The 12,872-nt window shown below is 55.7% G+C and overlaps 1 protein-coding gene across 1 annotated transcript in view; it reads right to left on the minus strand.

Moving 5' to 3' along the window:
• The window catches only part of EEIG1 (estrogen-induced osteoclastogenesis regulator 1), a 33,517-nt gene extending 25,864 nt beyond the window's left edge, over positions 1–7,653 (minus strand). Inside the window, exon 1 of the mRNA XM_019636977.1 lies at positions 6,631–7,653. Within this exon, the coding sequence (XP_019492522.1) occupies positions 6,631–6,776 (146 nt within the window). The 5' untranslated portion in view covers positions 6,777–7,653. The remainder of the gene's footprint in view (positions 1–6,630) is intronic.
• Between the last annotated feature and the right edge of the window lie 5,219 nt (positions 7,654–12,872).

Here is a 12,872-nt window from a genome sequence, read left to right on the forward strand (position 1 = left end):
GGGCAAGTGGTTCCAGGCCTGCATGTGAGAGCTGTTCCAAGCCTAAGGTACCAAAAGGGACTCAGAACAGAGACCAAGGGTTTGCAGTCACGGCCCTAGGCAGACACCAAGGCCAGGTGGCACAAGCTGGGCAACTTCATGCCTCACTCACCAAAGCCACCAATGGCACAGTGTGGCCTCGTGGAGAGCCAGAAGGCCCGGCGGAGACAGATCTTAGGTCACAGAGCACATCCGGGCCTTGGGGGCAAGGTCTGGTTTCCCCACAACCCAATGCACTTGCCACACAAGGTGGATAATGAAGAGAGACACCCCTCATCCCCACCCCATGTTAGTTTCGGGTCTCTTTCTAAGCAAATCTGAAGTTTCTCGCCTGCTCAAGCCTTTCTGTGGCTATCTGGGTGAGATGAGGATAAATCTATACTGGTTACCATGGGCATTATACTGCCTATTCCCAGAAGCAGGCGAGAAACCACAGTCACCACATGGCAGTCACCAGACTTTACACACCAAGTGCCCAGGCTCATGAGGCCCAAGAACAGACACAAGGCCCAGGCAGGGCTTCCTGAATGCAAGTCAGGGCTTCCAGGTACCGAACAAGCAGAGTTCAAAGGCACTCCGGGCCCCTGGCCACCCGCAAGCAAGCAGAGCCCACAGATACTCGGTGTGATTGCTGCTAAGAAACCCTGGCCAGCAAGACTCCCAGGACGGAGCTCAAAGGGACGAAAAGGCCTCAGGGAACAGCCTTGGCTCCACAGAGCCAGATCACCTGGGGTCAGGGCTCTGCCAGTGCCACGCTGGCGGGCAGATGGCAGGGGCTGCCAGGGTGACACCTGCCAATAGTGTGGCCAGCTGGCTGCAAAGGCCAGGTCCAAGGAGCAGACACCAAGGCCAGGCACAGGCTGGGCAGCTTCAGGCTTCACCAAGGGCCACACCAACACAGTCTGACCGCAAGGGAAGCCAGCAGCTGGTCTGGTGCCATTGCCTGGCTGCCAGGGATGGCTTCTGTGGCCTGCCAGCAGCATTTCTCTCCACAGGCCCACGTCCTCATGCCCGCTCCCCCACCCCCACCCAGGCTGCATGTGGAGGGCTTTCCACAGGGGCCCCAGGGACCAGGCTGGCCTGAGCAAAACAAGGGAGACAGACCATATCCAGGGTCCAAGGGCGGGCAGCGGGGTCAGAAGCCTAGAGCAGGCAGCCCATAGAGGAGGCAGCTGCAAAGACTGGGCCAAACGTTGCTATGTAGCAAGCACTGTTGCCAGATCTTCCAATTTAAAAGACTCCGGAAGTCTGGATTTTTATGCTGTCCAAAGCTATTAGAGCACTATGGGGCAACAAAACCCCAGCTACATCTGGCCACTGAGCACGCTCTGAACTTCCATCTTGCAGCACTTACCAGGCGCTAGGTGTGGTGCCAGGCACTTTAAGACAAGGAAACCCACCTGCCTACTCTCCCTGACTCTGCCCAACCAACTCCAACTGTCCCGTACTGGGTGCCAGTCAGGACCGCTTCTTCTCCACCTGCAGCCAAGAGCCATCAGCCTAATTGGCAAACCACGCCACACGGTTCCCCTACCCCTTGGCTGGAGCCTGTAGTCCAGGACTGGTCCAGCCCAGCCACCACCATATCTTCATTCACTCCAGCCCCTCCCTGTCCCTCTTCACACCAGAACCACGCCAGACCACTGACCAAATGCCTCCTAGCTAGGGGCCGCTACCCTAAAAGCTCTTCCCAACCTCTGTCCAATCCAATCCCTCCTGGCCTTCAAGGCTCCTGTTTAGGGTCACTTCCTTGGGGAAGCCTTCCCTAGTGCAATGATGTGCCCCATCATGAGACTGTGAGCTCCGTGAGGTCAAGGACCATGTCTAGTCTGGGGTGGATGTCAGTCACCACCTGTCAAACAAATGGACAGAAGACTCAACAGAAATGCCCTCCCCAACTGGTCCACTGGGACCTAATGGAATCCTGGGGAAGACGTGTTCCAGATCTGCCAGGCTCTGCCGTCTCCGCGATGCCCACCAGGGTGGGGGCAGTGCGCCTGCTAATGTCTGAAAGCTCAGGACCAAGGGGCCGCTCAGTAAATGTGGCCTCCGCCTCCCTCCCCACACTCAGTGTGCAGAGCTCCTGGCTCCGTGTCAGAAAGTGGACGCCCTGCCCGCCTCGGGGTCCCACGGCACCTTCACATCCCTCCCCCTTGGACCCAAGGGATGAACCATGTGTCATCTCCACACCACCTCCCTCCACACCAAGATGTGTGTGTGACAGTGTGCCTTGCAGGGTAGCAGATTCCAGCAGCATTCCGCAGCCTGTGCCAAGGAAGGAGGGAGAGGGCCTTGGAGAAGCAGAGGCCTGGCCAAGCCTGTGGTGAGTGGGTGTGCAAAAACCTGGCTTTACCAGGCCCGGGCACAGGGCCTCCAGCTGCAGAGCTGGCCTGTCCAAGACCTTCTTCATGTCCCCAAAATCTCAAACAACCCTCCAAGGCCTCCTATCCTGGCCAGCTCAAGGCCAAGCCCATGGAGAAAAGGCAGTGCCTATACTGGGAGCAGGCATGCCCCCTCAATAGGTTACCCAAATAAAAATCCCATTGAAGAGACAACTGAGAATTCAAAGCTTCCAAAGAGAAAAGGAACAGGGCAGGGCCTCCCCAAGTCCCACAGTCTGCTTCTTGGACAGCCTGGCACTCAAGTCCAGAGCAGGAGGATCCCCTGAGGGGCCCCTACTCTTTTTGGCCCTGCCTGCCCCCTTCATGGAAAGAGGCACAGGAGACAGAGGTCAGGGCCCGACCAGGATCCACCCAGCTGTGCCATTATCTCCTCCCAGGAAGTGACCTGAACACGTGATTTCTCTGTCCCGGGCCTCAGTTTCCTCATCCACTGGCTGAGGAGCCACTCTCTGCCTGTCTCCTCCAGAGAGCACTTATTGTAAGGTAAATCAGCACCGCCCTCTCGCTCCTTCCCCTGGCACCACCAGCCACGTGCACAGGGCAGGCCACAGGACCAGTGCCAGCTGGGCACAGAGACTTCTTGGGATGTTTGAGATTCTTCCTGACTGAAGGACAGATCAGTTCGAGGCTGAAAGCCTGCTCCCAGCCTACTAGGGGAGACCACGGCCCAACCCACTGCTTCCCAACTCACTTGACTTGGCTGGGACCTCTGCATCTCCCCCCAGGACCCCTGGGAAGGCCTCCCAGATGCCATTTGAATGCATCTGCCTGGGAGGCCTTTGGGCAGGGACCCTGGCAATGCCCACTATGCCACAGTGCCAGCCCTTTCCTGACCCCAAATCCATGCCAGTGGCTTCAGGCCCACCCCCACCTATGTTCTAGGGACCCCTTATCCTCAGATCTCATAGGATCTAGCTCGGTGCCTCAAAATTATCCAAATTTGGAGCTTTTCCGTGCCACCCAACTCACTGAAAAGAACCTCCTTCAAAGATATGGGGACATCACATGGGACTGTAGCTGCTTCCAGCCCTCTGCCACCAAGGCAAGGCAGGGCTTTAGAGCTGGACCTGCCCACATTTAAATCACAGCTCTACCACACCCTAGCTGAGTGACATGGCCCATCACTTTATGTCTCCTCACCCCAGTTTCTTCATCAGCTTGTGAGGTGGTTCAAGGACACAACTGATCATGAATTCGAGATGCTTAGCAGATGCCTGGCATACAGTAAGTGCACAGCCAAAGGCAGTTGAAATCCTAATTATAAAAGGGTTATCGTCCCAATTGCATTATCAGCTGGGTGACCTATGGCCTGTGGCTTCACCTCTCTGGAATCCATGCCTCTCTGATGGCTGAGAGGATTAACCGACAACCATTTGTAAACCTCTCTGCACACACGGCTTCTGCCGCACAGTACAGGCACTCAGAACATGGTAGCTGTTGAGAATTGTGGTTCCTAAGGAGGCCTCAGGAAGATGACGCTGGAACAGCGCGACGAACCACCTGTTCTACCTGCTCAAAGTGGGTCAGGCTGGAGCTGTGTACCCAGCTGTTGCCATGGCACCCAACACAGAGGGAAACACTCCAACTAGGAAGGTGGGTGTTACAGGGGTGGGGCCTTGGGCCTGCTTCACTTAGGCACCACCCACGCCCACGTCACCAGTTTCTAGGCCATCGCAGGGGTCCCTGAGGCTGGGGTACGTATGCTACTGGATCTGAGTCCAGGATCTACACAGTCTGTCACCCCGACCCTACTCCAACTCCAAAACATTGGGGCCTTGGCCATTTGGAGAGGGGAGCTGTGAGGTGGGGCTCCCAGGCTGCAGACCAGGATGGGTGGGACGGGAATTGAGGGAGTTAAAAAAATACCAGGAGCCCCCATCTCCTGAGCAAAATTCAAAGCAGGTCTAAAACAGCCTCAGGTCCCAATGCCCCTCCCTCCAGCCACACTGCACAGCAGCAAGCAGGTGCTAAGTGCCCAGCCTTGAGGGGCTCATGTCAGCTCCTCCCTACTCAGCCCCACTCAGGTCTCATCAGGATGAGAGCTGGGAAAGGCTGCATTCAGGGAATCCACGGCCCCTTGCCAGGAGGGAAAAAGGGAGGCAGAGGTGAAATCCAGACACTGTGAGCCAAGATCTGGAATTTTCCAGACTTTCCCGGATGAGGAGACAGGCTTAGGGCAATGTAAAGGCTGACAGGTAGGGTGACAGTGCCCCAGGGCCTGGGAGGCCAGGAGAGACCGCAGCCTAGGACTGAAGACCAATTCCTCAGTGGGATCCAAGACCCTGGCCCCAACCCTAGCTCACACGTAGGCCCCCTGCTGACTCTAGCTGTTCCTCCCCACTCCAAGACCTGGGAGGGGCTAGGGGCTGGGTCTCCTCTGCCATAGAAACCACAGCTGCTGCAACAAACTGAGCCAGAGGTGGCACATACATTATCCATTTCCCCTCACTACTCTAGGGTGGGTATGACCTCTCCCATTTCACAGGACAGGAAACTAAGGCTCAAAGGCAGAACAAGATAGTAGTTAAAAGCCATCCTAAGTTTGAATCTGGGCTCTGCTGTATTAACTCAGGCAAATCACTCCCTCTCCGAGCCTCAGTTTTCAACTGTAAAATGGGGCTAACGACCCTACAGGGGCCCCCCACCCATCCAACCTCCACCCTGCTCCAGAGCATAGTCAAAGGGCTAAGTGAGAGGTGCTAGTAAAATGGGGAGCACAGCACCAATAATTGCTGGTTCTTGGAATCAGAGAGGTTAGGAAACTTGCTTGAAAACACCCATCCAGTGAGTGCTCGAACCCAGGCCCTAGCTATGAGCACAGCCCTTTCCCTGAAAGCTTGGGCTGCTGTGTGGGGTGGCCCTGGGATCACAGGCTTCCTAGGCAACCAAGTACACCACCTCTCACCCTGCCACCCCCACAGCAAAGGGCAGCCCTTGTCTTCTGAATTCCTCAGATAAGCAGCTCCCAGTAGAATGGGGAACCCAGGCCTGAGCAGGCCCAAATGCACGGAAAAGGTGCCCTACCCTGTCCACATCAGAGGTTCCTAAATCTGGGTTACGCTGTATGGCTCTCCTCCCCTCCTCCCAGCAGAACAATCAGACCACCAGATACATCCACTAAGTCTCCAAACAGGCCAAGCTCAGTTGACAACTGCTTCATGAGAGGTCCCTGGCAAGCCACTAACTTTCTCTTTCTGGGCCTCAGTTTCTCCATCTGTAACAGGCACCCCATCACTGAACCGTTATGCAGCTCCAGCTATCTGGGCCTACAAGGAGGCCTAAAGAGCAGAGGGGCAGACCAGGGACAGGAACCAGCATGTCCTAGGCACTGGGCCAGGCCATACACCGCCTTGTATCTACTGAAACAACATCTCCACAACTCTCTGACAGAGACCTGTATTGGGCCCAGAAAGTGACAGAGCTAGCACTCAAACCCCCCTCTGTCAGACTCCAGGGTCCTCTCCCTGAGGGGCCAGGCCTATGTGACCCCAGGTGGGCCCAGTCAGTGAGTGCAGCTTGGGAACTCAGCAGCCCTCAGCAACGAGCTGGGCAAGCTGGACCTGCAGGATGGGGAAGAACACAAAACCAAAGTTGACCAGGCCTCTTTCAGAGAGGGCTGAAGCCTCCTTGACAAGGGCATTTGCAATGCAAAGCAGCCCAGCTCCAGCCAGCAGAGGACAGTCACTCAGAGGGGGCTGGGCAGGCCAAAATCTAGCCACCTCCCTCCAGACAGACCAGGAGTGCCTGGGGCCGGGCCTTCCCAGAGCTGCGAGTGCCTGGGAACCTGTGGCTGGCCGGGGCTCTAAATCATATGACAGCCCTAGTGGCCAGCTGGGTTCTCGGTGGCCTGGAACACTCCTCCCCATCTCAGCCCCTCAAGGCACAAACCCCACTGGGCTCTTTGTGCAAGTATGCAGAATGTGCGCCTACAGCAGGTTGCATGTAGGGGGGCTGAAAACATAGACCTCCAGGTATCTGGCAGATCACCTGCAGATGGGTGCCGGCACCCTGCCAGCTTCCTCTGGCCCAGACCTCCCAGAAAGCTCAGCCCTGCCTTGTGCAAACCTGCCCCAAACACACATAATTCTCAAGACTCTCTGAGCCCCAAGGGGCCCTTCCACACTCTCCAAGTGGCTAGATCTCGCTCAGCAACCCCCTCCTCTGCAAGCGCGACTGTCCCAGCTCCTACCTTGAAGATAAGCTGACAAAATCCCCTCCATCCAGCAGTCGGACCTTGCAGAAAAGGACCCCGTTCACGAAGGGGACCGCCGTCAGCTCCTCCAGGGTGAAAGTGGTTTGGAATTTGAATTTCTTCTTCTTCATCAAGAAAGCCATGAGCGAGTTCCCTGAGTCTGAAGCCCCGAAGGCCCAAAAAAGGGGAGAGCCAGAAATCCCCAGGATTCCTTTCCCTACACCACACCCCCTCCTCAAAACACCAGAGCTGGATCCCGCCCAGATGGTGGCGGGGGCAGCAGAACAGACCCGGATCTGAGTCCGGAGGGCCCAGATCTAAATGACCAGTCCAGTTCGCAGGCCGGCTGGCTTCACCCTCGGGGAGACAGGGCTCGGAGGGGCTCGAAGTGACCAGGAGCTTCACCGGCATGTAAACAGCCGGGCATGGTCCAGGAGGTAAAAACAGGGGTGGCGGGCGGCGAATGCGCGGCCGCGCTGGCGGGCAGCATCCCGAGCCGCGGTCTTAGGGAAGCTCACGCCGCGCGACCGGGCAAGGCGGGCGGACCGGTGAGACTGAGCGCGACCGGCTGACCGGTGAGGCCGAGGGCGGCAGGCGGCCCCGCCCCCGTCTCGCTGGCGGCCGGGGGAGGCGCCCTCGCGCGCACACGCCCCCGCACCTGGGTGCCAGGTGGCCTGGGCAGGTGAGTCCGGGGAGGCTGAGAGCACACTCAGAAGGCGGTCAGGAGCTCTGGGGGCCTCTCCAGGAGGTGCGTCGGGGACACTCCCGGCCGGGAACGTCCGGCCGCGACCCCTCCCGGCGGGCACTGGGCCCCGGGCAGCAAGAGCGCCGCCTCCTCCTCAGTCCTGGGTCCCGCACTGCGGGCCCCGGCGAAGCTGAGGCGCCCTCCCGGCCGGCCGGTGGCGCCCGCCGCCTCTGCCCAGCACCCCGCGAGCAGCAGCGCCGTAGCCCGCACTCCCAACGCCGCTGCGAGAATGCCGAGGCCCAGCGCAGCCGCCCGCGGAGCCGCCGCGGAGCGCAGGAGGGGCGGGACGCCGGCGCCCAGTCCACCCGCGATTGGATGGCCCGGCGGGACGGGCGCGGCGCGTGATTGGCGGACGGTGGCGTGGGGCGGGACTTGAGGAGGCAGAGGCTGCTCGGGATGCTTGGATTGGTGCGCCGCGTAGCTGGGCTCGCCTCCCGGGTCCCCGCGGAGCGGAGGGAAAGAGAGAGGGGCCCTGGCAAGGCAGTGGGAGGTCGCGGGGCGGGAAGCCGGGGTTGGCGGGGCATGGAGGAGAGCGCGAACAGAAGAAAAGAAGAAACAATGAAGAGAAGAAACAATATGAACACTGTGGCTGGAATGGCCCTCCAGTATCCCCCCAGACACGAGCTCGTTGACCACTAAATCAGTCTTGGAAGGTAGCAAGTCCCATTAATTTTCAGAAAATACACTCAGAGAGGTGGCGGGTACTATATAGATCAAGCAGGTCTTACAGCCTCCGAATCTCTAGTTCTCAGCACTAGGGAGGTAATTGTCTGTACATGCTTCGCCCAGGGGGTGATTTGGAGCAGTTCATCACACAAGCTGTGATGGACCCGGCTTCTTCCACCCCACGCTGCTAATTAAGCCTTTTGTTGGTTAGTTTCTTACCTAGTTAAGGCTGGCCCCCTTGACTAGATAACTGCCATAGGCGCAGAGACCGCTAAGGAAACCTCGCACCTACCAGGCCTTCCACATATTGTGTACTTCATTCATTCAGTCCCCAGATGTTTAGGAGCAATCTGTTCTGAGTCAGGCTGGGACCTAGCAGTGAGTCTGGTGCGCCTGCACTCGCCAACCTCTCCAAGCTCAGAAACAGGTGGAGAAGCAGACAGGGACAAATCTAGTGGATGAGAACTGTAATAGGAGACTTACAGGGAACTGGGGAGCTCAGTGGAAGCAGTGGGTGGTGGGGAAGAGGACTCAGAAGGCTTCTGGCAGGGCCGGCCGAGTGGCGCGATGGTTGGGAACTCGCTTGGGACGCCAGAGGGCCCCGGTTCGGATCCCACATATGAGGGCCAGTGACACTGCCCTCCACAGCTAAGATGCTGAACGGCGGCTCAACTTGGAGCTGGGCGGCCGTGGGTCGCCGGTGACGGCGTAGGCTGCAGTCCCTGTGGCAGTGGATTGCCATGGGCTACCGTGTGTAGCCAGCAGCCAGCGTGAGCGGCCAGCAGCCGCAGTGAGCGGCCAGCAGCCGCAGTGAGCGGCCGTCCAGAAGCCGGCGACTGATCTGCCTCGCCCGGGAAGAGCGCAATGATGGTGCCAACTTGGGCCAGTGAAGCAACGTCCTCCACAACTAGACTGAAGAACAAAACGACAGCAACTTGTCTGTTCCCCTTCCCCGATCTCCCAGCACTGTTCCCAATTCCCCAATAAAAATCTTTAAAAAAAAAAAGAAGGCTTCTGGCATAAAATGATCCACGCCGCCCTGAGTTAGGGTGTATGCCCTGAGTCAGGCAGGGTCCAGGCAGACGGAGCCTCCAGAAGCCTAGTGGGCCAGAGAGAGCAATGCCCACCGAAAGCTATGAGTACCTCCATCTGGCTGCTTTTTGGCCTTTGGCGGTGGCCGCAGGGGTGGGGGTGGAGCAAGACATGGGGCTGGAAGGCCTGTAGAGGCTGGATCTTGCAGAGTGTTGTAAAACAGTGAGGAAAGGAGCCACTCACATTTTGAGCAGGAATGTGACCCAGACAAATTTGCTTTTTGTTGTAAGAAGCTTGCTCTGGCTGCAGGTAATGCAGAGGGGAAAAGACGGGAAACAGATGAGGGACCTGTTGTGGTGATCCAGGCAAGACGATGGCAGTGGAACCTCAGCCCTGGGGGAAAACGAGAGGATGGGTCTGAGAGGCATTCGAGAGACAGACTTGACTGGATTTGGGGATGAGTTAGGTCCAGACATGGCACTGAGAACTCAGATTTCTGATTTCTTTCTGCTTCTCAGCCCTAAAATGGGTAGCAACTTGTAATTCTCTCCAGTTTGTCCCATAATTTAGAAAACACAGCCAGCTAGAAGAAGAGGAAGAATAGTATCTCCTAGTGCTATTATGTATCCCTATTTACAGCCAAGGAAATTGAGGCCTGGGGAGTTTATATCACTTGACTATAGTCTGGACACTGGAGCACAGGCTCTAGAGTGCTAAGCTGTGCTGCCCACACTGTGGGGTGTGTTCTCACTAATCCTGGCTGGACCTGCTCCATACGTGAAGAGTCTGTGGCTACCTGACCCTAGGAGGGGATTTCAGTGGAGAGAGCCAAGCAAGGATGTCCCAAGTCTTGGCTGGCTCCTCAGCTATGACCATGAGTAACCCCAGACCACTCCACCAGGAAGCAGGGTGGGGCCTGGCTGCCAGACTTAGCTCAGGTGGTGTATTCATCTCTCTGCAGCCTGGGGCTGGGAACCCAGGAAGTTTCCCTTCCTTCATTTCCCAGATCAAGCCTGGGGAAGGGAGAGAGCGTGGTGCCAGGACAGGGTGCTCTATTTGGGATGAGACAATCCCGGGTTAGGCTCCTGGTTCTGCAGCACGTGGGCAGTGTGGCCTTGGTTCAGGACACTGAGGCGTGGGGGCTCCAAAGAGTTCAGTGTGGTATGGTTAAGACCACCTGCCCTACAGCCAACAGGGATTCCAAATCTGGCTGACATGACATTGACCACCTGGGTGACACAAACTTTGGGTGTAGTTCTGCAAGCATAGAAAGGAATCTCGAATGATACACCTTAAACTTTTCCATCTCTGAGCCACAGTTTCTTCACCTGTAAAATGGGAATAAGAACACCAACCTTTCCAGGAAGCTGTGAGGGCTTCAAGAGGCTGTGCCTGAAGAGGGCGTAGTTCTGCAGGGACATCGGGATCTGAGCAAGTGGTCAGCAGGAAGCTTCAGGCCAGCACTTCCACACTTTTGCAGCCCCTTGCCCCTCAATACCTGAGCATAGCCTGCCCCAACTCCCTGAGGCCCTCACCAGACATATAAGAAAACCAGTACCTCACAGAATAATTCAGACAAGTGGTCTGGAGAAGGAATCCCAGGGAGATGTGAGAGAGGGCAATCGGATTAGGGGTCCTGATTCAGATGGGGTGGTCAAGGTCTCTGTGAAGTGTTATCTCAGCCCAGACCTAAATAATAAAGAAAGCTCTGGGGCCAGCGTTTGGGGGACTCGGTGTGACTAAAGGGGAGTGACTAGAGGGAGGAGAGAGAGGCAGGGGGTCTGGCAGGAGCCTGCTCACATGGGCCTTGTGGGCCTAGGAGTTTAGGTTTTATTCGAAGCCCAAAGGGACACCATTGGAGGATGGAAGCAGGTTAGTGACAAGATCCAAAATATCTTTTCAGAGGTTCCTTCTGGCTGCTATGTGGAGAATGGGTTGATTGCCAGGGCAAGAACAGAAGCAGGCAGCCAGGTGAAGAGGCTATGACAGCCATCCCAATGGGAGACTGGTGGCTTGGACCAGGGTGGAGCCAGAACGATGGGAAGAGAAAGGGGACACATTTCCGAGGAAGAGCTCAGCACTTGCTGAGCAATCATAGTTACTCAGATTAGAACGTTCTGAATATTCCCAGGGTTTTGAACTTGACTCAGTGATACCAAGTTCATGAAGTCGGGAGGTAAGTAAGCACAAGCACGGCAATAGGTGTGGGGAAGGAGTAGAGAGGAACAGAGGAATTGAGTGGGACTGCAGCCTCTAGAATATAATCATAGCTGGAGAAAGTGGAATGGCCTTAGAGAATCCTTACCTGGTCCTGGATAAACTCTTGTGTTATTTGCTTCTCTCTCTCTCTCTCTCTCTCTCTCTCTCTCTCTCTCTCCCCCATTAGAGCATGAGCTTCACAGGGTCAGACACTTCACCCATGGGTGTCCCTATGCCCACTTCAGGGCCTGCCATGTGATAACACTCCATAAATGGTTGTCAAATAAATACGTGGATGGATAGATGGATGGATGGGTGGATGGATGGATGGGTGGATGATTGTACATTTAACTACGTCACCCCCTACTTGAACACTCCTCAATGTTACCAATAATTATCAAAATTCAATGTGCACAGTTTCTTTTAAAGTAAGTTACCTGATAGCGATACACCTGCGTGAAAAGATATCCAGGCAAGATGGTCCCTGCACTGTTGTATATTATACGAAAATATCAGAAACAGCCTGATGTCTGGCCGCTGGGAGAGGGAAGACTTGAGAGTAAGGACTGTATTTTGTTCCCTGCTCCATCCATGGCTCCTCGGACAGTATCTGGTACATGGTAGGGTCACCAATGAGATGCTGTGTTGCTGTTGAGAAGAATGCTGGAGATGGTGTGTGTTCTGAGGTAGGAGATGTTTACACTATGATGCCAGTGCAAGTCAGAACAGTATATAAAGGATGAGCTTACTTTTACGGAGAAAAAATGGATAATTTACATATGCATAGACAAGAACGTTGAAGGATATACCCTAAACTGTTACCAGAGGTTTCCACCTGAGGAGAGGGTTTGGAGGGAAATGTTTACTCTTATTGTAATGAATATTCTTAGGTATTGTTTGATTTTTGCAGTATGATGAATTATTTTTATAATGTGGTAACATATCATTATAAGAATATTATAAACAAAAGCCCTCCCATGCTTCTCTGTCACCTTCTAGACAAAACCCAAGGTTCTTAGTCTGGCATTCAAGCCCCTCTGGAAGCAGTTGCTCAGCCTCTCCCTGTCTGCCTCCCTTGGGTCCCTGCAGCTCTGCCCAAAGGTCCTGGCCTTGTCCCCCTGCTACCTGGTAACACCTACCATGTGTCAAGCTTCAGCTCAAGCATCCTCTCATACCCCGTCGCCCCCACGTCAGACACAGTGCTTACTCCCTGCTCTGTGCCCGCAAGTTACAACCATCTACATGGAGAGAAAATGAGGCCCCAGCCTTCTGTTTTCTGTCACAATACCTGATGCATATTTGGCACTCGTTAGAAGAGAGGGAGGGAGGGAGGACAGAAGGAGGAAAAAAGGAAAGAAAGGAAAAGAAACAGAAAGAAAGGGGAAACTGAGGTAGGGGTAAAGACCGTCACTTGCCCAGATCATCCTGAGGGATAAGCTACCTAGCTGGCCAGCTCTCTTGGTCACCTGACACCCAGCACAGAGTGCCACACCAAGCTGCCTTCCCAGCCCTGTTAGCCAAGGGCGGTCAGTGCTGATTCACCAGTGACTGGACTCCAATTATTTGCAGAACTGGAATGGCAGCCGAGCCACCCCAG

Source organism: Hipposideros armiger, unplaced genomic scaffold, assembly GCF_001890085.2.
Source record: "Hipposideros armiger isolate ML-2016 unplaced genomic scaffold, ASM189008v1 scaffold_3, whole genome shotgun sequence".
NCBI lineage: Eukaryota > Metazoa > Chordata > Mammalia > Chiroptera > Hipposideridae > Hipposideros > Hipposideros armiger.